Source organism: Neopsephotus bourkii, unplaced genomic scaffold (genome assembly GCF_033783945.1).
Source record: "Neopsephotus bourkii isolate Nb327-2 ecotype Australia unplaced genomic scaffold, CSIRO-AGI_Nbou_v1 NB_1767, whole genome shotgun sequence".
Classification (NCBI taxonomy): domain Eukaryota; kingdom Metazoa; phylum Chordata; class Aves; order Psittaciformes; family Psittacidae; genus Neopsephotus; species Neopsephotus bourkii.
This window is the reverse complement of record NW_026902241.1, coordinates 1,714,475-1,738,490: the sequence shown is the minus strand read 5'-3', so window position 1 is coordinate 1,738,490 and position 24,016 is coordinate 1,714,475. Positions and strand designations below refer to the sequence as shown.

At 36.1% G+C, this 24,016-nt stretch overlaps 1 protein-coding gene across 14 annotated transcripts in view; it reads right to left on the bottom strand.

The window, feature by feature from the left end:
• SYNE1 (spectrin repeat containing nuclear envelope protein 1) overlaps window positions 1-24,016 on the bottom strand; it is a 292,023-nt gene that overhangs the window by 131,397 nt on the left and 136,610 nt on the right. For 13 of the 14 annotated variants that reach the window (XM_061378642.1, XM_061378641.1, XM_061378650.1 and 10 more), the window contains 18 exons: window positions 20,542-20,678; window positions 19,443-19,620; window positions 17,223-17,405; window positions 15,581-15,724; window positions 15,108-15,263; window positions 13,139-13,303; window positions 12,541-12,713; window positions 11,520-11,673; window positions 11,242-11,385; window positions 9,893-10,057; window positions 8,526-8,843; window positions 7,162-7,317; window positions 6,369-6,539; window positions 5,488-5,814; window positions 4,071-4,223; window positions 2,524-2,691; window positions 1,317-1,493; window positions 283-429 (listed from right to left, as the gene is read on the bottom strand). In XM_061378642.1, coding sequence (XP_061234626.1) covers window positions 283-429; window positions 1,317-1,493; window positions 2,524-2,691; window positions 4,071-4,223; window positions 5,488-5,814; window positions 6,369-6,539; window positions 7,162-7,317; window positions 8,526-8,843; window positions 9,893-10,057; window positions 11,242-11,385; window positions 11,520-11,673; window positions 12,541-12,713; window positions 13,139-13,303; window positions 15,108-15,263; window positions 15,581-15,724; window positions 17,223-17,405; window positions 19,443-19,620; window positions 20,542-20,678 — 3,216 coding nt within the window. The remainder of the gene's footprint in view (window positions 1-282; window positions 430-1,316; window positions 1,494-2,523; window positions 2,692-4,070; window positions 4,224-5,487; window positions 5,815-6,368; window positions 6,540-7,161; window positions 7,318-8,525; window positions 8,844-9,892; window positions 10,058-11,241; window positions 11,386-11,519; window positions 11,674-12,540; window positions 12,714-13,138; window positions 13,304-15,107; window positions 15,264-15,580; window positions 15,725-17,222; window positions 17,406-19,442; window positions 19,621-20,541; window positions 20,679-24,016) is intronic. The other variant, XM_061378648.1, reaches the window with a different exon arrangement.

Here is a 24,016-nt window from a genome sequence, read left to right as displayed (position 1 = left end):
ATCCTACATTGCCTGTAGGAGCTCCCCTCTCCCTGTGAAGTTTCTTCATCCCAAAAGAAAATTATTACATTGGTGTTGACAAGCAGGGCAACGAGATACCTCCTAGAGTCCCAGGAAGGAGGGGTGAGTGGCCACCTAATGCAGAGGGTCATCGGTGGTTCCTTGCGGGCTACACAGCCCTCTGAGAAGGTCAGAGGGTATCTAATTTCTATTAATATGAAAATTTTACCTGAAGTCACCTTATTAAGGAGAACTGAGCATTTTCAAGTGCTGAACTTTTACCTGTTTAACTGCATCTGCCAAGCTGAAGGGTGGCCAGGTAGTTGGCTTTAGCTCTGATTTCACTGTAGACAGCCAAGTCTGGCACTGCTGTAGGGTGTCCTGATGATTAACATGTTTTTGGAGTTCATTTTCCAAACTCTGGTATACCTAAAATAAACATTTTGTAACTGCATTTTCACACACCATTATTAGATCTCTTCTCCCACCTTAGAAATTACAGCTAGAACAGAATTATTAAGACTGTGATTATTTTAGCGCTTATACATAAAACTATCAAGGGCTGAAAGCTCCTTAAGCTCTCACTGCATCTTGCTAATTTATGGAGAAAATGGACAATAAGGCATGGCTTCTGGAAAGTAAAAATAAATTTCAAAATAAAGAGCATTGTCTTTTATTTCTGTATTCTTGTTCATCATTTTGCCATTATCTAGTATCAGGTTTTACCTACCTCTATGACTATGCATTTTGGAATTCTGTATTTTGTTCTGGTTTGGGTTTTTTGTCAGTTTTTTGTTTGGTTTGGTGGGGTTTGTTTTTGGTTTTGGAGGTTTTTTGGGTTGGTTTTGACTATGCGGGATTGATCTCCTAATTAGAGTAATAGAAGGACCCAGCTAGCCCTTCTTAACTGTATATTCTGTTTTTACTAAGAGAGGATTTCCTAGCACATACTTAAGACCCATGATTGTACCTATGTAAACTACTAACACCAAGAGTGCGATTTGCTTCCTAGTTCTTGAAGCAGGAATAGTTCTAATGTCTTTGCTGCAACTTCTCAGAAGCTAGTGTAACTTGAATGTAATGAGGATGTGGAGAGATTGAGGTAAGAGCTGTTAGGGAGTTAGTTTTGCTGGCTGAAAGACAACATTCAGTTCACAAGAAACTTAGCTGTAGCACAGTAATGATGACATTAGGAACCTGTAGGCTCAATTTAAATGAAAATAATAGAAAGTTTTAGACCATTTAAAGAAACAAACACAGACATAATGTGTACTGCTCTTAAATGACATAAAAAACATGTTTGAAACAAGACTTACTCTTTGGGCTGTACTACATATCGCAGAGTAGCTGTCTTTTGCCCCCTGAAGATGGCTTTGTATGTTTTGCTTAAATTTTGCTTGAAGATGTTCTGTGCATTGACTGATTAAGTAGTCACCTTTACTCTTAAGGTTGTTCAAACGATCTTCAAATCCTGCAATTTCTTCCATGATAGCCTAAGAAATAGATTAAATACTTCTGAAGAAATATTTCAAACATAAAACATTCTGCATCACAGCTTTTTAAATAAGCTTTTTTGGTTGTTTTTGTTTTTTTTTCCTTCCTTAAACATGACTTGTCTTCAGATTTGGAAAAAGGTTTTCAGACAAACTGCATTGTTATGCTCAAACTATTAGCGTGTATACTCTGTAAAATCATTAAGTCTGTACATAAATAGAATGTACAGACAGAAACATCAGTATCACTTCATAATGTGTAAATATTATAGGCTCATGTCCCAAGACTGCCCTTAATTTTCCTTTGTTGCATGCTCTCCAGGGCTCCACCAACTTCTTTGGTGCCTAGTAGCGAGGACTAAACCTGATGCTGGATCATGTCTTATTCCATAAGCTCCTCCACTGTAAACAGTTCTTTCCATTGACTTTGGCACAACCAAATTTTTATTTAAGGAGGTTACTTGAAGAATAGCACTAATCACTATGAGGGTGATTTCAACATTCACCCTTAGAATCCCAGTCACATTGAGTGGTGGGGAGGGTTAGATTTGGCTTTCTTTTACGTTCTAGAAAGCATCAGCTATTGAGGTAGCGAATGATTATAATTAATAGCAACCATAATAATACCTTTAATAAAAGCAATGGAGGAAATGTTACATCCTAATGGGAGGCAGGGGGAATTTTGAAAATGCAAAATGTTTTTCTTTTACCTTTAAAAGTGCCAGGGCAAAAATGCCTTAGGAGTAAAATTAACTAAATACATTTTTTTGTGGTCTATTTCCTGGGACATCTTAGCAAAAATCTGAGACAGAATTCACACCAGTGTACAAGAAAACTCCTGTGTAGTCAATCCTAACAACATGGCAGACTTGTTAACTGCATTAATGACACTGATGATTCTTTACACAGTTAGCAGTAAGAGGAATAAAATCGGTGAATGACAAATAACTAAAACTCTGGAGCAGAGAGAAGCAAAGAAGGAAAATTTTATAATGCCGGACAGAGAAAGTTTACCCAGCAGCAAACCCACCTTGTGGTTAGCTAGTTGCTGAGTGATTATTTCAAGACTGCTACTCTCCATGAGGTCAGGGCTAACCAGCCTGCTGGACATATGTAATAACCATTTCTCCCCTTCTTGCAAATCACTGTTGTAATCCTCGTGTTCTTTTACTCTTACCTCTAAGGTTTCAACATATGCCTGCAAGTCCACAATAAACAAAATTAAATATTACGGTTAAGTATAATAATAAAAAATAAAAACTAAAAAAAAAACAAACCCACAAATAACACAAACAAACCAAACCCCAAACCAAAACCAAAACAACAAACCACCAACACAAACCAAAAACTACCAAGAGCTTGAAAACATATGAGCTCTCTTCCACATTTACATTCCTGTGAGGAACTTTCACAGGATTAGACTGTTAAGGAAGACGTAAAAGGGATTATTTTGTAGTAGTGAGCAGTGTTTTCAATTCTGATGAAATACCATACTTTGAAGTCTGCGGAAACCCCTGAGGATTTCCTTTTTTTAAAAAAAGGAACACTGTCTTGACATTAAGTTCTCTTAGGAAAAGTTAGTACATGATCTTTGAGACACTTCACATGACCTATCAAATGTTATGGCTGGGCCCCTGCTGCTCACAGCCTCTGCACGTATATATTGCCTGTGATTGTGGTAGGTAAATTAAGAATGTACATATTGAGCTAAAATGTATTTATCCTTTTTAAGAGAGATTTTTCATAAGATCCTCTACATTTAAGTCATCAACATTACACCTAATGCAACTGCTATCAGTTTTGTGATAGAGATCAGAGGAATGTTCCCAAATTAAAAAAAAAAAAAAAAAAAAAGACTGAGAAAAATAAAATAATCTGCTATTGGTGGACAGATTTGCCATTAAAGGTACTTAAGTCAAACATAAGGTTTGCAGAGCTTATCCTTATTAAGAGTATAACCTATTAAAAGCTTTAGGAATAATAATACTTTAGAACATATTTAGTAGTCTTAAAGATCTAATACTTCTACACATGTGGACTAATGAATCAATGTTAATAATGTCCTTGGCTGAATTAATTTATATCCATCTTGCACTTAATTTTCTCAGTGACTTCCATTCAACAACTAAACTAGATTAAACAGGGTTTGTGTGAGATCTAGCCGAAAAAAGAGACAAAATGGCAGAATTCAAGGGCAATTGTTTCTTCAAGAAAAATGTATTTAGAAATATATTCAAAGCAATTAAAAATACTAGCAATAGTACAAACTAGTTGCTGATATATTTTCTCTTAGTGCTATGAACACTTTATCTACCACATTCAAAACTCATTCCAGTCACCCGTTAGATTTATTTAGGTAGATGTTCTTTTCGTATTCAAGAATCTCCTTCTTCCCTATTTCCTTCCCCTTTATCCTCCCACGCAACACCCCCCCCAAAAAAAAAAAGAATAAAAAAAAGTAATGAAATCTAATTGGCTCTGATGTACAGGGTGTGACATGACAGCATGAAACAAATAGTCAGTGACTTAAAACAGAGCAAACTGAAAGAACCTAGAATTTTCTTCCCGACTTCTTACCTTTGTTGTGCTGCAGAGCTCCTGGTAACTGCTCTGAAGGTCTTGAATGTTGTTCTTTAGAATCACATCATTCACCAGATCAAAAAGTGCTTCTCCCTTTTCAATCACTGATTTTATTGAAGGCTCATGGGACAGAACAGTCTGCTGTATGGACTACAATGCAAGCAAGAACTAAATACATCCACTGAACACTGACGATTCATTTCACTAACTTCTCTTTGATCTCAAGCACAGCCTTCTATCATGATATATATTCTCCCTTACTAGATGAGCTGTGCTACCAGTACAGGGCTGTTTCTCAACCATGTCTTGAGAAAGCAATTTTGCAGGCATTTAAAAGCAATTACTCTTTTTGTTGAGTAGCTAGTAGCACAGACAATAATCTGCAGCTGGTGAAGGAAAGGGAGTTAATACGTGTGAAGGGGTCAGTCCTAGGGATAAAACTTGTGTTGAGAAACAAATTCTGAGAATAGGTGGGAAAGCATCAACAGAGCCATGCTCTTAATAAGAAGTGTGCAGATGAGTGTGCAACCTGATCTGTCACTGTGTCACTAACTCAGAGAGCATGGCACATGCCAGCGTCTATCAAATGACAGTGAGTTACCAGCTCCCCAGATGTGTAGGAAGCAAGCACACAGCTATGACATACGATTCTGAGTACTGAAACCAGAAGGAGGTAGGTAGTTGGTGCTGTGGAGGTACTGATAGCAATAGCGAAAACACTGGTTAACAGCACTGTTTTAGCCACAAAGTTACAGTGCTAAATGGGCTGCTATGAGGAGTTAGCTCCATTCTAGCCAGACTCAGTACACATCTTATGAAACACCTGTAAGCCTGAAGTATTTTATGAATTTTATGAAAACATCATTAAGAGAAGAAATGGGGTTTGTGATCAGGTTTTTTTTACTCATTTTTATAACTAGGAAAAAAAAAAAAAACAAAAAACACAACAAAACAACAAAAAACTTCACTAAAATCCTAACTAAAACCAGAAGAGGCCATAGCAGCTGACTATCTTAGATGTCAGTCGAGCTAGGACACCCAGAAAACTGATTAAGCAAATATAAATAGAATGTCTGCACTGAAGAAAGACCAACTGATTTCTGTCCTTGTTTAAACCACAGTCAGCTCTGTTGGTACCAACAGAATTACTCATATGTGTACTCATAAAAGAATTCTGCTTCGTAACAGGAAATACTCAGATATGGAAGCCTTATTAGGACATTCACATTTCAAATACAGGTGATCATCCAAGTTTGTAGATACAGATATCATACACAGGTTCCCTTTGATGCCTATCTGGACATCCAGATCAGAGACATCTCATACATCTGTTGAGAAAACTTGAACAGACACCTGGATTAGAGTTGCTAGGTCAAAAATGATTCCATAGTACAATGATATAATCCCTTTTTACCTTGTATTTGGACAACTGGGCCTTCTTCTCATAGAGTTCACTCTTTGGCTCCACAGGAGCATGTAATATGGCTTGGTACTCCATGACCCACTGAGTCTGTGCCTTGTACTTGTCTGAGAACTCTTTTGCCAGCTGAAGACACTTCTCTGAAGTCATGTGCTCTTTCCTGATGGAGCCAGCCAGTTCTTCAAGATGTTCCACATGATCTCCAATTTCTTTTCTTAACTGGTCAGCTTCATTTTCCTCCATGTACTTTATAGCTCGCTCCCCCTTCTCTCGAGCAGATTTCAGTAAACTGTGGCCTATGTCCATATCACTTAATAGCAGCTGTGAAGGAAGTGTTAGTTAACAGGAATGTATGAATTTAGATGAGGACACAGAAGGAACTACTAGGAAAATTTAATGGACTTTTCATTACAAAATTGCCTGGAATTAAGGTGTGGTAAACTAGAAAGCAACAGAAAAAAGCGGATACTTCTGCTCTGCACTGGTGTTGTGAAGACAAACACAGAAACTGAGGGCTCTCAGGAGAGAATCTGAAATGGATTAAAAGTTTTCCTTCAACTCTGAAACATGAGTTTTACTACTGAGTTATGTCAATGAGAAGAAATAAAAGCACTTCTTGTCACAGTGCATACTGGTATAAAATATATATGACAGGATGCCTTGCAAGCTCTTACAGAAGGATAGGATTGTATTATTTAGGACTATTCATAATCTCAACAACCAAACTGTAGGAAGTTTTATGCTGGGTCATCATTATGCTATTAGCATCTCTGGGCAAGTTGAAGTCAGAATTTTGAGCAGCTGTTAAGATGCATGTTAAAATATAGAATCTTTCTAGTGAACAGAAATAAAAATTATATTCAAGAAAGCTGTACCTCTAGTTTCTGCACTTTTTTCTCCATTGCTGTTTTATCAACCATGTCGAACTTGGTGATCACATTCCTGAAGTTCTTGTTAGTAGCTCCATACCAATTTGTGTAAGCACTAAAAGCCAATTCTGACTCTTCTATACAGCGTATTTCTTCTTCCAGACACTTTATTTGCTCCTTCAAACAAATATAAGGGTGAGGAAACAAGAACCACCCAGATGTTTATCACTACTATTGACTAAAGATAGCAATAAATTATTATTTATTAATAAAACCTGATAAGAATTAAACTGAGTTTTTTAAATCTACTGGGTAATTCTCACTAGGATCTTGTCAGGTTGTACATACAGTAACTCACTAATGTTAAAACTGCTAAACAACGAAAAGCTACTTACATTTTGCAATTTGAATTGTGACTTGAGACGCTTATTACTTAAAAGTGACCTGAAGACTGCTCCTTACAAATTTAAATTTTCCTCTAACTATGTGTTTCAGTGATAACCTGAAAACATTTCTCTACACATTGTTTAGCATTCAAATGTATGAAATTCTGAATTTCTCTCCTGAGACTGCTAAAAAAGACAGTAACAACATCTGGTGAATACTGAATATTTTGAAAGGTCATTATCTCTAATACCATTATCTAATACATTTAATCCATATACACGTGTGTATATATATGAATATTTAATTAAGTCTAGAGTAATTAATAAACTCTGATAAAGTCTAATTAAGAAAGTCTGTTTATATTTGCTTAACTGTCAGTTTATGATGTCACAATGAATTATTTATTACTTACTAAAACACGAAGAAGAAGAGTTTGATAGCGTGATGTAAGCTGCGTAGCCTGGCTTCCCATTCTGCTTGAAGTGAGACTTTGCTCTAGTATTTGCTGAGCCAATACCCCAACTTCCTCCACATCATCTTTGTAGATCGTAATTTCTTCATGCCACTTCTATGACAAAGACATTATCCAGCTCATATGACTGATTCAAATATCTTAAGCACAACAGGAATTCATTGAAAAGGAGAGCAAATACATGGTTGCAAACATGGATTTACAACAGGAAAATAAACAGATTCTGATGAAGGTTAAGATAACAAATACGCTGGAAGTTTTATCCTATCATATGGATTGCATCTCATTACAATAGTTTCAATACTTTCCCCAGAATAATAAAAATAGAAATGCAACCTGGAATTCCTATAGAATTTGACTGAAGTTTTAAAGATGACTGTAAAGTGTAACCTCAAATGTCTTCAAATATAATTCCTTCATTTACTCAGAACTATGTCTTCTTCTTGCAATGACTGAAGAATTATTATATGAAATATATTATTATACAGCAAAGACTTCACAACACAGCTGGTCACATTTTACTCTTGTTATCATATTAACACTTTCCCACTGTCCTGGTTTTAGCTGAGATAGAGTTAATTTTCTCCCTAATAGCTGGCACAGAGCTGTGTTTTGGTTTAGTATGAGGATAATGTTACTAATACACAGATGTTTTAGCTGTTGTTGAACAGTGCTTACTCCAAGTCAAGGACTTATTTAATTTCCCATGCTCTGCCAGTGATAAGGGGCACAAGAAGCTGTGAAGGAGAATCTGACCTGAGCAAACCAAAAGGATATTCCATAACATAGAATATCATGCTTAGTGTATAAGCTTGGGGAACTCAGCCAGAAGCCACAGATCACTGCTTGGGGACGGGCTGGGCATTGATCAGTGGGTGGTAAGCAATTGTATTGTGCATCACTTGTTTTCTTAGGTTTTATTCCTCTCTCACTCTTTCTGCTATCTCCCTGTTCACTATTATTATATTACATTACATTACATTATATTACATTACATTACATTATATTTTATTTAGTCCACTCCAGGACTTAATCTTTATTCTAAATTGTGCCTTCATACACCACAAAGTATACGCATACAAAATCTCCTTATGAGATTTCAACATTGGCATAGTCATACCCGTAACAGTAAAATATGAGGAACCAGGATCCAAAAGGCAAGAAGCTCTCTTGGATCCATCATTCTAGGCACTATCTCAGAATAAATTACAATGCTTCCTTGTCATTTTCACAGTGCAACCAGAACTAATATGGAAACCTCACATGGTATTTTGTTTAAGGAATGCCTTAACTATATTCTTTACCTTCATTTGTTGAAGCTGCATCTCCTTTGTTGCTCTACCAGACTGCCTCCCAGTCCTGACAGCAACTTTCCCCTCCAGGTCTGTTAGCCACTCATTAACCTTCTGAAATTTTTTCTCCATTAACCTCAGTCTGCTCACAGCAACATTTAATTGGCTTCTTGCTTCAGAAAGTCTGTGTTGATAAAGTTGCCAATCCTGCCGCAAGGATTCCAGGGCTCGGTCTTCTATCTGAGGAATGCCCCAGGGAATCACCTCCTCTCTGGCATGGACAGCAGCATTCAGTAGTGCTTGTCCTTCTGCACAGTGGACCTGCAGCTCCTGTAAAGGTAGTTACGAATACATACACTATATTAACAGTTTCCATACACACATGGCAAACAACGTCCTGGTTCTACTTAAGACAAAAGCCATTCCCTCGCATTATCTAGATACCGCCTTTAGTTATCTACAGTTGAACACATATTACTAAGTTCCTGCTAAGTTTATCACCAGTTCTGAAACATTAGCTGCCTGTGCTAATTAACGCAATCCATTCAGCACAGCCTTACATTCAAACTTTCCCAGCTCTGCGGCAAGTAGACTATAAGACTGATTCTAAAATTAAATCTGTTTAAAAAAAGGAACAAGGTGAAACATCAATCTTTTAAAATAAACAAACCTATTGTTTTTACATATGTTTCAGACATAATTCTAAAATAATTCTCAATATCCTTTTCCAGACACATGTGGTATCGGCTTCAGATCACAGAATCATAGAATACTTAAGGTTGGAAAGGACCTTAAGATCATCTAGTTCCAACCCTCCTGCCATGGGCAGGGACACCTCACACCAAACCATGACAACCAAAGCTAACTAATGCATAACTTGGAAACTACTGAAGTACTAGATTCATCCTTCACTGTCACTTAAGTGATTCAATAATAATCTTCCAACCTGATCATAGGAGCTAGCCTACATGACTGGAACTGCCTGAAAGCAGACATATCTGAACTGTAAGCAATAAAAGATGAAAATCCAATGAAAAGAATAATTTTGATATTTTTATGAAACACAGGGAAAAGAGGAGGTAGGCCAACATCTAAAACAAATTCAGTACTTGCAAGGAACGATTATTATGCCTGAAGAAAGGATTATCAGTATGCCTGGAGATTTTATTCAAGGCCTGACACTTCTTTCTGGACATGAATGACATTGTTTCTATTGACTTTACTGGAACTACTTTTGAGCAGCAGAGTACTTGAAATATAATGTGATTCTAAGCTGTTCTGGTGGCAACAGAGATGCAATTTTTCTCTGGAAATTAATGTTATTTTGTTATTTCACAAGTAGGACTATGTTTTTACTTAGAGTGTCAGACATTATGTACCTGTAAGTCTCGGAGTGTTGCCTCCTGTTTCTGAGCATCACCATCAAGATGTGATAAATGGTCAAGTTTTTCTTGTTCTTTCTCTAGCCATACTTCAAAGGCCTTCAGATTTCTCTGGTAAGCTTGATGTAAGTGAAGCAGCCCTTCAGCTTTTGTTACTGCCTCCTGTATAAACCAAAAAAGCATAAAACCTAGACTTTCATCAAGGGGAAAAGTTTGTATCTGATGCTGAGCTGCCCTAAAATTCAAGAGTACTCGGATTCTGAGGATGGTTTTATCAATTACAGGGAAAGAGGGGTAAATGCAGAGAAACAGATACTTATCTTGAAAGATTCTTCTCATAAGTTTGTAACTTCTGGGATCTGAAGTTTTGATATGGGATCACTTTTAAATAACACTGTGTCTAATAACAAGACCTTAATTTTTATATCAATTAACTGTATTGAAGTCATTAATAAGGGTATTAGCTTAGAAAGTGCATATTTTTTCTTCACGATTTTTTTTTCCAATGGAGTAATAATATCCTATTAAAAGTATCTAATATCTTTAGGTTTCAAGAGTAACCAGGTCGTCTGCAGGCAGTTCCTACAGAGCACAGTGAGAAACAGACTGGAAGTCTTCTGTGCATATGGGTAAGCAAGCTACAATAATCTGGCACTAAAGTATTGTGTGCCTGAGCATACATTAGGCATTATTTAATAACTACAGAAGAACCTGGGTTAACTGAAGATAATCACCTACCTTTAAATACCTTTAAGTATCACCAGTTCTTTTATTATTTCTTCTTTATCCTGTATCTTACATTAAAACCCATCTTGACCTTTATCTGTCTATGCCCTTATCTCTTCCAGTCCTACAATATTAACACTTATCAGTAAATGTGGTGCTTATCATGCTGGGTCTTTTGACACTGCATTAAGTTTCCCTGCTAACAAGGTCTGTGTTTAATAATAAGCTTCTGTAGTTGTGAAACATTTGTGAATTACCTATCGATTGGCTGCATTTATTGCAAGCCATACATTTACACGAATCATAGATTCCAAGTTTCCAGTCACAACAGGCAAAATCATATCTGCACAGAAGTCAGTGAGACTTTTGACATAAAATTCCTCAGACTATTCACCTGATGATTTTGCCAGATTCAGATTTTTAGAACCTTTCTGGAAAGATCTGAAGCTTAGTGGTACAAATTGATAAATCACCCTAATAACTTTCTCTTACATTAACTTACAGCTGTCCCCAAACTTGTACTCTTCATTTAACTGTAAAATCAATTATCAATAAATAGACTTTCTCTTTTTCCTTGTTCCCAACAAAACAAGAATGAGTGCTATCAAGAAAAACTGTACCCTTGTTCTATCTTTGAGGAACTTATACCGCTCCTGAAGGTCCTGAAGTTCAAGCTGAGTGACATAATGCTCAGCCATCCCACTTCCTTTCACTTCAATTGTCTCCAACAGGCTGCTGTGACTCAACACTTCTTCATTGAGTAGCTGTAAAAAAGAAAAAAGAATAATACATGTATGAAAGGGGCAGAATTAAAACAAGGCCACAAACCTTTCAGTTATTCTGACTTTTTTTTGTTGCTTATAAGGGCTTGTTGCTGGTTATTGTAAAGCAAACACACCTTTGCTTTGCTGAGGGCAGCTGTTTTTTCCCTGAGTTCAGCATATTGCATTTCAGAAGCATTCATACTTGCTTCTACTTTATCCATCCAGCTGGAAAACTGACGAACATCATCCTGGTAATTCGTCCATTTGGAGAGAGCTCCTTCCAGTTGACTGTAATGTAAAAATATGTGTCATGACTGCAGATTTCTCATGCTATATAAGCAGTGAGGTATAGTCACATACATATGGTCTAGTTATTCTAGACAATATTTATAAGAAAGATATCTAACAAGCTAAGCAGTCTGACAAAGAGCTATTTAAAACCCTGCAGATTTTAACTAGGGGCACTGTTTGGTTGACAAATAGGAATTAAGTTTTCCAGACCTAGAACAGGAAAGACTTGGAGGTCTGTAAGTTATGTAGCTAGCTGATGTATTCTTGCTTTGGTAAATAAAATACAACTGAAAGCATAAGGTCCAGAATCAGAAAATTTCTGTCCTTTTGCATACATTCAAAAGTTGCCGTGTTCTAATATTTAGTTACTTTTCTTGTTTTAAATTGAAGTATTTGCACTAGTGACACCCTACCAAAGAAGGCTCATTTTCCCCTTATATTTTTTTATTCTATTACTTTGAGTATAATTATTGGACACTGTAATTACAGTACCTTCTGAAAATGCTAGCAAGCGGAAAGCCAGACAGGATCTTGACAGAGCAACTATTAATGTCCGCAACAAGATATTCTAATTTCTGAGAACAATTCAAGGCACCAAGGGCAACTCAAAGCAAAATTTACAAGAAGATTATGGACATGTAATCAATTTTTAAGAGTATATTAACAGTCGGTGTTAACAATTTCCTTCCTTTTTTCTTCTTCAATGAATGTCGCTTACGGCCTCTAGACCTGCGATGTTAGGCATATGCAGTCATTTTATATAGATTTGACTCTTGTAATAATAAAACTCTGGGAATTAACTTTCCAAAAATTTTTACAGTACTTTATTGTTAAGCATCATTCTGTACCGCATACCCTTTTTACCTCTTGCAGTGGATGCAAGCAGACAGAAGAGAAGACCAGCTGTCTTTCAGGGTTTGCAACTGCCGTTCAATCACTGGTACTCCCTCCAGAGAAGTATTTTGCAGAACAGATTCTCCTCTTGTCAGAATAATTTTCATTTGGATTTCTTTTTCCTGTTTTACTGCTAGCAGTCCCTAAAAAGTGAGTGGGTATTATTTTACTTTCATCATTAATTAGGCATGAACATACTAACTGGCTTTACTGGAAAATGAGCTGATCAAATCTAGCAGCTTAATACTAACAGTCAATTGGAAGAGGGACAGTGGGGTTCACAGCTGGGTTTCACAATGAAAAAGAGACTTTCAAAGGCTAGGATCAGGCTACTGAAAAATATAATCTCAGTTGACAGGGAAGTTTTCATGGAATCTGTGCAAGTACTTAAAAGTGTATCAGAGAAGGTACCGTTGACTGGAAAAACTGATCTTTTAAAGGAAATGTCATTTAGATCGAGAAAACAATGTGATGACAAAGCTTTTGCAACAATTACTGTGAATTATTGTCTTTGCGTTTTTCTTAACATTCTAAAAAGAGCAGGTTTTAGAGTCTGTTGTTTCCATACCTCTAGCTTTAGCATCCGGCTGTCCAGAACACTCTTGTCTGCAGTGGGATGACAATAGGAATCCAGCATATGAACTGCATCAGCCACCCAGTCCTCGAGGTCTTTGATACTGTGTGAGAATTGCTGGTGCTCTGCTACCACCCTATCCATTCTTGAAACTTTTTCCTGCAATTCATACAGCAATTAGCACCAACAGCTATTCAAAGGACTGTTTATTCCCCATACTTACTTATGGACTTTAAAGTTTCATAAACTATACTCAGAAATTCTCTTCATATATTGATAATTAAAAGTACAGCTACTTAAGCATGGAATGAATTTTGCATGCAAACACACACACACATCGTCCAAACTTAACATACACATGAAAATTTCAGAAATGCCTTTTTGTGTTTTTTTTTTGGTTGGTTGGTTGGTTTGTTTTTTCTTTTTTATTTGTTTTATTTTCTGAATTTTCTTTTTTGTTTGTTTGGTTTGTTGGGGTTTTTTTTATGTGTGTTCTAAGTGTAAAGCTTCACCTATTTGTCTCCTCTCATCCAAAGTTCATGCCATTTTTTTCTGGTTTCACTTTTTCTTAAACACCTACTAAATCACACCTAAACTCCGTGTAAGTGTGGCAACTGAAGAGAACTTCTTTGTTTTCCTCAATGACTTCCACTGATATAACCATTCTTTAGAAAAAAATCAGACACTCACACAAATAAAAAATAAATGCTTAAGTTACATTGCTAAAAGGCCCGAGGCGAACAGCAGTACAGAGCAGAGTGCATTTCACACAGTAACAAAGAACTAAAGTCAAGCCAGTGAAACAGGTAGAGGAAGTTACTGAGAGAGATCTTTCTCAAGCATCCATGCCTATCTAAAGAATTCCATAATTTCTCTCATAGGCTGGTTCTTATGTATCCTCTGCCTCAAACTCCTCTTTCTCATCCTGCCATCCCCTACAAGTTCTGCTCACATAAGACCGTGTAACTCACGCATCTTTCCCATTTTGCAGTCATGAATATTTATTATGGCCATGTACACAATCATTTTCACTAAGTCATACAGCTCTAGATATGCTTTATAATTTTTATTTCCACAGAAAAAGTAGAAATTAAAAAACTGGCAACTGGCCAAGCATAAATACTTTCTGAATGGAGTTGTTATCCTATAACACACTTCCTATATCCTTAATTATTCTCATTACTATAATAACTGTAAGACCTAATTCAGTATCAAGCCTAGTTTTATGACATGAACTTTGCCAAAAATAACGGTCCTAATACAAAGACCTTATCTGTTTAGACAATAGAAACAGTAAAACTATAAGACACTGAAGAAGTGTGTCACACACCATTCAACAAATCAGTTAGATTAAAATCTCAGTCCCTAGCACGATTCTTTAGAGTTTGGCCTATGTATCGCATTGAACCTTCAAAATAGCCTAAGAGGTAATTTTTTTAGACCAATCTATTAGTTTTAGATGAAGATGCTTATAATGAATATATTTACTAATCCTTATAGGATGCAATGAAGTAATAACTTTTGTGTATTCTGTATTAAAAAAAAAAAAACAACACCCAAAAAAACAACAAACAAACAAAACCCCCCAAAACAGTAACAATACAAAACCAAAAAAACACTCCACTGCCATAAATCTTGAAAAATACTTTCAGGTGCCACTAAAATGTCTTCATTTGAAAGAATCAAAATAAAGCCTGATTATTTTATAATGAGGTAGGGCTTACTTTTTTAACCAAAGCACATTTAAAAACAAAAATAAATCATAATTCCATTTTGTTGACAGTCCATAGAATGATCCAGGTCATTACTTCCTACTCTTTAAAGCTAGTGTGAAAGACAAAACAGCTCAGATATACCACAGAGCAGACAAGCAAGACAGCTGCAGTGTTTCATACTTCAGTCTTTCTTTTTCCCCCCATACATCAGATGAGCTGCTCAAAAGCACATACACTGGGTGCATTACCTTTGTCAGATTGCTTAGAGTAAGATATTGAGAAGACAACTGAGACACTCTGCGCATAAAGCTTTTGCTGACAGCTTGCTCTTCCCACAGCTGCTGAGCTTTCTCTTTTAGCCTGTTGAGCTGATGCTCATGGCAGCTTATTTCCTCAAGGACAGACTGTAAAGCACAAGCACGTTAATATTAGAATTGGGTGCAAGAAAGCAGGACATGGAGAAACATGAAGGCCCCACAGAAAATAGAAGTGACATATGGCAAGCTTGCTGAGAAAGGCACACCATATGGCTACAGCAGTGAAGCAGCATGTCGTAAGAAATGTGAGGATGTGAAACCTGATGGAACAGGATCAACGACAATCTTTGAAACCAGTTCTCTTCTTATTTAGAGGTCAGGATGCTAGAATGATCAAGCTTTCGTATGGAATCAATGAGGACAGGGAAGTCTGGCTGTGTTAAAAAGGGCTTATAAGAAATGACCTGCAACTTTTGCTGTTCTCTCCTCTTGGAAGGAAGATCATGGAGCCGACTGCTACTTCCTTGTACCATCTTCTCAGTTGTGGTCAGCCACTCCTGCAGAGGCTCAGCAGTTGCTTCAAAGTCCCTCATCTGGATTTTTAAGCTCTGGAAAGGCATGCACAATTCTATCAACAGTCCCACTGCACTGGGCATAACTGTAATGCACAACATTACAGCACACAAAAAGGATATACAATTGCAGCCAAATCTACACAACTCTTCAAATAAACAACACCAGCTCTGCTCCTTCCCATCCCACAAGCAGACACAGAAAGAAAAGTCTGAGAGAACATCTCATCAAGGGGCAAAATAGAGGCAACAATGTTGAGGGGAGGCTGAACAAATTTCCTCTGAACTGAAAGCTTTAGAAATCTTATGAGCGTTGACTCAATGTAAATCTATCTCACACAGCTAAAGCAGTCTGAACATAGGTTAATTTGGAATACGAGTTACCTAACATCTGCTTGCAGTCATTCACACTGGCTGCCACTATTCCTAGGTGATGCATGACTATGTTCAACCCAATCCTGGGGATCATTTCTGATTATATTCTTTTTTTGTTTTAAATGTTGGTTATAAAAATGTGTGCAGGAAGGCATATGTGTGCATTCCTTCAGTGCCTGCATATTCTTTTGTAGGCTTTAATCACGCTTAATCTGCATGATTAAAAAAATAGCATCTTAAATAATTCATATGGAATAGAAACTTAAACAGCACAGTTCCTGTGCCCTAGTTATCTTTTTTTTTTTCTCAGACTTAGTTGTCTTTTTAGCTATAGCCTTATCACTTAAATTAAACATCAGAATGAAAAACTAAGCCTATGAGACTCAAAAATGCTTGGCTCAAAAAGATTAACCTCTAAGAACATCCTTTTCCCACAGCAACCCTGAGATAAAGCAAGCCCTTGCTACCTGAGAATTTTCTTTTAAAGGGTTTCCTACACAATACATAAAATGTAATTAAATTTTTTCTCAGCTGCCTAGGCAGCATTGGTTCAAAACAAGAACACCTAGGTACTTTCATTCTCCTCTGCTATGCAGGGAATTCTAGATAAGACCTTTTGACATTAAACCCTAAGACTATTAAAAAAAAAAAAAGAAAAGAAAAAAACACAGTTTTAAGATATTCACCCTCTGTGCTGGTTGAATTGTGAGCTCTGAACAGAGAAAAGCACTGGGATTTATTTTAAAAGTTGCTCAAATACATCATCACATTTCACCAGTTTGCAATAAGAGACATTTACCTGGTGTGCTGAGACTATTCAATCAGCAACAGTCCTTAAAAAAGAAAATGTCTTTTAATAATCCACTACATTTGATGAGACTCGTTCTTGCAAACTTGAGCAGCTGCTGTCTTTGCTACCTCCAGTTACTCTGAAAACACCTTTTTCCATGAAACACCCCACTTAACGTGAAATCAGGTCACAGGAATATAGGTAAACAAAAGTAAAATGTAAGCCAAAGAACTGGACATCTTAAAAATAGCTATTTATTAATTCTGTCACATCATAAACACAGTTATATACAAAATCTAAACTATGCTGTTTGAAACAAAAAGCAAAGAGGAAAGATCCAATCTTTCTCCACTGTGACTGATTCAATACCTCCAATGCAGATTCCTTCTGGTGGAGGGTGGTGATAAAATTTTTCCAATCTTCTTTAGCGGTAGCACATTTGTCCTGGATAACCTCAGCCTTTTCTTTTGTTAAAACAGAGCACAGGAGTTCTCCTTTGGATGCTACCAGGTTAAGTTTCTGTTGCCCATTCTCACTTTCTGTTAAGAATTCCTAAAAACAGTAACAAAAGAAGCTAATTGGTGAAATTTGGGTCCCAGGAAACGCCAATAGCAAGCTTCCAGAAAATTTAACAGGGATAAGAGTTTACTGCTTCTGCTCATTCATATGCAAACACATTTTTTGGTACATTCCATTTTAATATCATTGTTATTTATGGGATTCAGGGACAACAACTTAATCCAGAAGTGCCATGCATCTAAATAATGTATATATTAGGAGTCTAGTATCACCTGTATGTTCTGCATTTCATGAGACAACTACTGGTCATTTAATTGGTTATTACACTTTTTTCAAATCTCCATGGTACAGAAAATGGTAACAGTTTCATTTTGGGGAACTAGTATCCTGGCATAGGTAGCTGCAGGCACCAGGGCCCACCCTGAGACACATAGGACTGAAGGCTTGTCCATGGCCAATAGCTTGGACTTCCAACGAGTGTTGTAGAGGTGTAGGCTGACACACCCTCAGCAGTGCCTAAGGTATGTGATTTATCCCTCTGTGTCCTTAATTTACCTTCCCTGTTTGAAAGTATTTTTCTCCACAGAAATCTTCCACAGTGCTGGTGTGCAGGAAGTGTATGAAAAAATGCATGTGCAAGAAATATACAGAAATGTAAGGAAACAGATGGATTTTTAGATTTCAGTGTACTCAGATAATATACTTCTAATTACTAAAAGACTATGTGAGCTTTTAGGACTTAATGGAATTTACCAGTCTAAAATACCAATATTTTAAAATGTTATTATGATTATGTGATACAAAAATAGTTTTATATCCATAATCATAAGGTTGCATCCATATTCAGAATTAACAGGCTTGATATAAAAATTACTAAGTCAGGTTCTGATTCTATGTTACACTAAAGGTCTTAGTAGAGTATGCCTTGAGATACTTGGTTCAAGTTCTGATTATATAAAAAAATCAAAGATATAATTGCCTTGTGACTTAATGATGTCAAATATGCTAACAGACAGAACATATAACTTTTAACAAAAATAGAATTTTAAGTTTATACAGGTTACCAAGACATGTCTAGAAGTCCTAAAGCAGTTTCTGCGTGTTAAAAAGAGTTCATTTCACTACAAGCAGCTTTCAGGGAGGAGGAGAACAAAGTAAGGTCTTATGCTATGAAGGGGCTGCAACGATGAAACAAACAAAAAAACTTACCACTTTTGGAAAAAAAAAAAAAAAAAATCCCAACTTGCTGGAATTTTTACATTTAATACCAAAAACCCACTAGGATTTTTTTTTCCCCTGTTATTTTTTCTAAATGAATATTCTCATTTTGGGGTAGACAAAGATTTGATATATTAATACAGTATTGTTTATGCTTTTAAGCAAAACATTTAAGCAAAGGAAAGTAAGTTTACCAAAAGGAGGAGGAAGTGATGTGGGGTTTTGTATTTTCTGAGAACCTCATACAAATTTCTTCTGTTACACTAGCCAAATGTTTAACAGTCTCATTACGCAATTCTCTTTTTGCTATTTTCAGCTGAAATTAAAGCTACATTCTATTCATAATAGCATTTATTTCACTCACTTTTATTAAATAAACTTATAATTGTCACTCTTTTCCACAGAGTTGTTCAGGCTTCTTTTAGCTTTATGTGAAAATATTATTTTTAAAATGCTTGTTTGCACTGCATACATTTTAATTCTGTTCTTGCAATATAAGGGCTCTAGTTTCATATATGAGAAAAAATGTTTACATAACTTTGAAATAATTCCAGGTACTAAGTCCTGATTCTGATATCATTCTGATTTTATAGTATTCTCTGACCTTAAAAATATATTTTTTTTATAATAAAAAAGAAATAAACAAGAAAAAGCAACACGAGAGACAATTGCAACATATGAACTATTAAACTAAACAAACTAGATTAAAAAGATGATTTTTTCATTGTAATTAGTCACCTTTAGTGATTACATAGCAACATTAACAAAAATTATTAAGCAAACAATTCAACCTGAGCTTTACATGAAACTGATTAAGTTTCCCTTAGACTAATGTTTCACAGCTACAGTTACCTGTATTTTCTGCAGGCTTGCTGAAGCTTCATTGATATTTTGAGGCACGTCAAAGCATTTGGCTGTGGTGACTTTTGCATGGACCAGCCACTGCTGGAAGTCCCTGAAAGCTGTCCGAAATCTTTGCTGCAAAATCTGCTCTTTGCTCTGACATCCTTTTGAAGCTTGCAAGCAGAGGCTGGGTTTATCACATCAGGGAAGCAAGAGGGAGGAAGAAAGGGAGGAAAAGCATGACTCGATTAGGTGACAGTGCTATTACTTAGTTCTCTGAAATACAATGGTAAGGTTAAGTTAACCTGAGTTCCTCCTACTCATTTTAAGCACTTAACTGAGGTACCAGGAAATCCATTAGAAGCTTTCAGTTCCTTAAAAGTGAAGCATATAAATTGGGATGTAACTGCCACAGATATGACAGGTGTAAGCACTTTCAGAGAATGACTCAGGGCACCTAAGCATAAACAGTTTTCCAAGGCCCTTTCTCTCTCTAGGGACAGGCTGTGGAACTATAGCAATTACAATTCTAACTTCTGTGGCTTAGTTACATTTGAAATGTTAGGAAGGATCAATCAAAGCTATACCCTCCTGCAAGAAACAATGGAATCTTGTGCCTGAAATGCATGTGTCCCACTCCAAATAAATGAGCTAGAGTGACCTGAGAGAAAGCAAGAAATCAACCAAATGCTAGCTCCCCTCTTTCAAAGAACCAGCTAGTCAAAGAAGAGTAAACTGAATGACAAAGTTAAGAAAAAGATCTTAAATAGCTGGTATAGCTTGTTCTTCCTTCAGACAAATAATCTGTAGTGCTACCTCACAGTTGCTTACAGGGATTTCTCCTGTAACAGGTCAGGTGCGGATATACATTAATTTCAGCTGAGTTTAGTGGCATAGCCTAGCTTTTAGAAAAAAAAAAAAAAACCCAACCAATGAAATTGCTACTTTTTACAACCTGTATTGACAAAAAAAATCAAAATCATGATTCTAATAATTGTATACCTCTGTTTCTAATTCTAAAATTCTAATTAATGGTTCCCTAAAAGACAGCTCATGCCCCCTCCCACACACAAGGAATTGATTATCTATAAACAAGATGAATGTGTACCTGTTATACTCCTTAATCAGCCCTGAAACTTTTGAAGAATAAGAACTCAAATCTCTGGAAAATCTACAAAGATCATTTAACTGAGTTTTGAGCTCATCTGTCATATGTTCAGACTTTACCAGAGTATCCAATGTTTCCTGTTAAAACAAAACAAATGAAACAATTACGACAATATTAAACCAAATTGAAACAAGATTGGTAAATGAGAGACTTAATCTTTTGAATCTAACTTTATGAGAATTTCAGTTCAACTTCATTTATGATATATGCAAATTCACTTTCAAATGTATTTTAGCAGTCAAACCTACAGAAACTTATTTGAAATTACGAGCTTCTAAAAACCAAATTTCTGGAAGCCTCAACTTTCTTAGTTCAAAATATTCTCAAAGAAAAGTTTAAAATACAAATTTCATTTTAATAAATGAGCTATGGTATTGTCAGTTAGCTGTACAGATGTAAAAGTACATACAATTAGGGAAGAGCAAACAGTATGTGTTTACATACACATAATTAGCCAGTTGGCTTGAGTTTAGCATGTTCAATAAAAACTGGTTTAAGCTATATATTAAAAAAAATAATTTATGCACAAAATTTTTAACAGCTTCAACTCTTTCACAGAGGGCTTCATAATGTAAAAATACAGCTGCCTACAATCTCATGAAAGTGGGTTACTGCCTGTCATTGCTGCACTGGAAAGACTCTTGCTTTGGAGACAGCTAAGCCAGCAAAACCAAAATGCTTTTGTTGGCTTAACTTACATCACTGGAAGACATGTGATAACCACTCCAACAAAAACAGCCCTTGCTGATGTCCACAGCATCTCCACTGCAGAATCCTGCCAGCTACTCGAGCATAATGAGCAGGGCAGACTTGGCTCCTTATCTCACTAGAAACTAAATTCTTCAGGCATTCCTCTGAAACTCCCAGGGAGAGGAGACAATCCTCTAGCCAGTTACATTCACCCTGGCAGAGGTTCTTCAGTGCAGGCAGGCCACAACATTTTGCAAGTACTGATTAATTTGTCTAAATCTAAGTGCCATTCTGGAAGAAACATGTAATATAAACTTAAGAAATGGACCATATGAAAGTGAAGACAGATTTTACAGAGACATGTAAGTGGGACAAGAAGTCCCCAGATCATGGTTTTGAATATATATATAAAGAAATATACACAGTAAACAGTTTGCAATAATCTATCCACACAAAACTGAATGTTTGGGAAAGGTACACGCAATGTACAGAAAAACACACGGGGAAAGTTTTCAAAATAACACAATCTACACTGCAGACATAAAAATGCTCACTGAGTAGATTTTTCATTGTAAAGTATTAACTAACTCTGCAATAAACTGATATCCCTTTATGTTAATCAAAAGTAAAAGGACATATTACAAGAGTCTAGCAAGGCAATCAACAGACTTAGCAAGAATAGCAAATGTACAAATGCCAGAGATTCAGCTGATGTGTCTGTTGCCCTCAAGCAATTTTGTGCTTGTTTCTTATCTGTTTTCCTGAATGGCAAAATTAGTATTTTAAAAGTTATATAGGGGATTTCTGAGCAAGTGAGAAAAAAAAAATAAAAAAGAGATATAGAGATATTGTTTCTTGAACTGCCAGGAAGAAAAACCAGAACAATCCATTTAGAGAAAAGACTAAATTACAAACATGCATTGGCTATGAATCACAGCTTGATTATATTAACAGTATTGAACTCTGTTTGCATTTTTACATCCCAGGGAAGCCCTATAAAATTAAGTCTACAGACTTTTCAGATGTATTATGTGTACAAACTTTCATGTGTTCTTGTGAGTATGAAGAAATACTTTGCTACAGCAGATTTTCAGGTCTCCTCTGTTTTACGTCATTTGTGCTTGCTTCATGGACTTTATCTGCTTTAAGTCATTCATACACCAGAAATCAGTTCAACCATAAAAGACACTTCCAAAGTCTCACTGCCAGTTTATTTCAATACCATATAAAGAAGCATTTGAATTAAATAGTTATGTAATAGCAATGAAACTTGGGGAAAATGTAAACCAACTACTTTTTGTTTCTCTTACTTTACATTAAACTAGATACAAGATCCTTTTTTAAAAGCATTATGAATAAAAACACAATTTACAAGTAAAGTTGTAGCTGCTACTTAAACATAAAATGCCACAAACTGTATAGGGCAGGAATCACCATAATGAAATACTAACAGCTTTTATTTTTGTTGCTGTTTTTGGTAAAGAAAACATGTTCTAAGGGTAACACAGGGTTAGAATTGCCTGTTCTCAATTATTTTTTTCCAGTTTCAAATAGCCTACCTCAATAACTTCTAAAAGGTTATTTTGATGAGGTACAGCCTTAGGCATAACCTATTAACAAACAGGAACATTAACTTCCAAAACAGGGTGCATTTAACTGTTATATTTTTCCATACAGACCACAGATAGCACTGTTTCAGCCACTTGGATTTCATTTTGAATCTGACAATTACCAAAAATAATTTGCTGAATTCCAAGTGCAAGATCTGTTGCTTTTATTTTGCACAAACCTAAAGGAATGGAGCTTGCGTACAGCAGAACAGCAGAATGAGCTTGCTAATTCTGAGAATTAGGAGATTCATTTTTAATTCATGGCCTTGGCTCACATGGCAACAGAACCACTGTGAAACAATGGAAATGGAAAGCTGCAGTGCTATTTTATGTTCACAATAGGACCTATCCCTGGGGCCCAGAAATGGCAGGATTACTGTCACATTTCCTCTAACTATAAATAAAATTACATATTAGGGCCGTGCATTGTGAGTCTTGAGATTCCTCTACATTTTCCTCATTAGCTAAAGTTTACAACTGTCTAATCTAAATAAAGTGTTGTTACAGTATATACACAGTATATATGCAATTAATAAAACCAATATCCTCCATTTGTAAAATGAAAAATGTCTGGTAGTTGTTGATGTATGCTGATGATAATTCCATGTCTTCCTTTCCTTTGCAAAAACATATGGAAGACTTTGCATATTTCTACCATTATTTGCTTCAATGTAATGTCAGCTTTGTTACTCCTGCAGACATATACTGATGCCCAAGTAGGTTCCATAAATCTGTGCCAAATTTGAAAGGGAAGCCATAGAAAAGACTTGGCAAAGACACTGGAGGAGAAGGTTTATAATCTCAGTTCAAAGAGAAGGTGTTGTGTTTTTTTTAAAAGTATCTTCCATCAAGGGGTCAGAAAGCAGGCATCACAGGCCTCTCTTCCTTTACTTGAACTGCTTAATTTCAACACCACTCTGAAAGGTAAATACACTGTATCTTTTCTCAACACCTGTGCTTCACAGTACGCAGATACATACAAATACGTATCTTGATTGTTGTGAAAATATATATCTATATTTACATACAGTGTGTGTGTTTGTGATACATACACGTGTTTTGTTGTTGTTGCTGGAAGACAATCAGCAACACAAACCACCTATTCCTCTAATTCC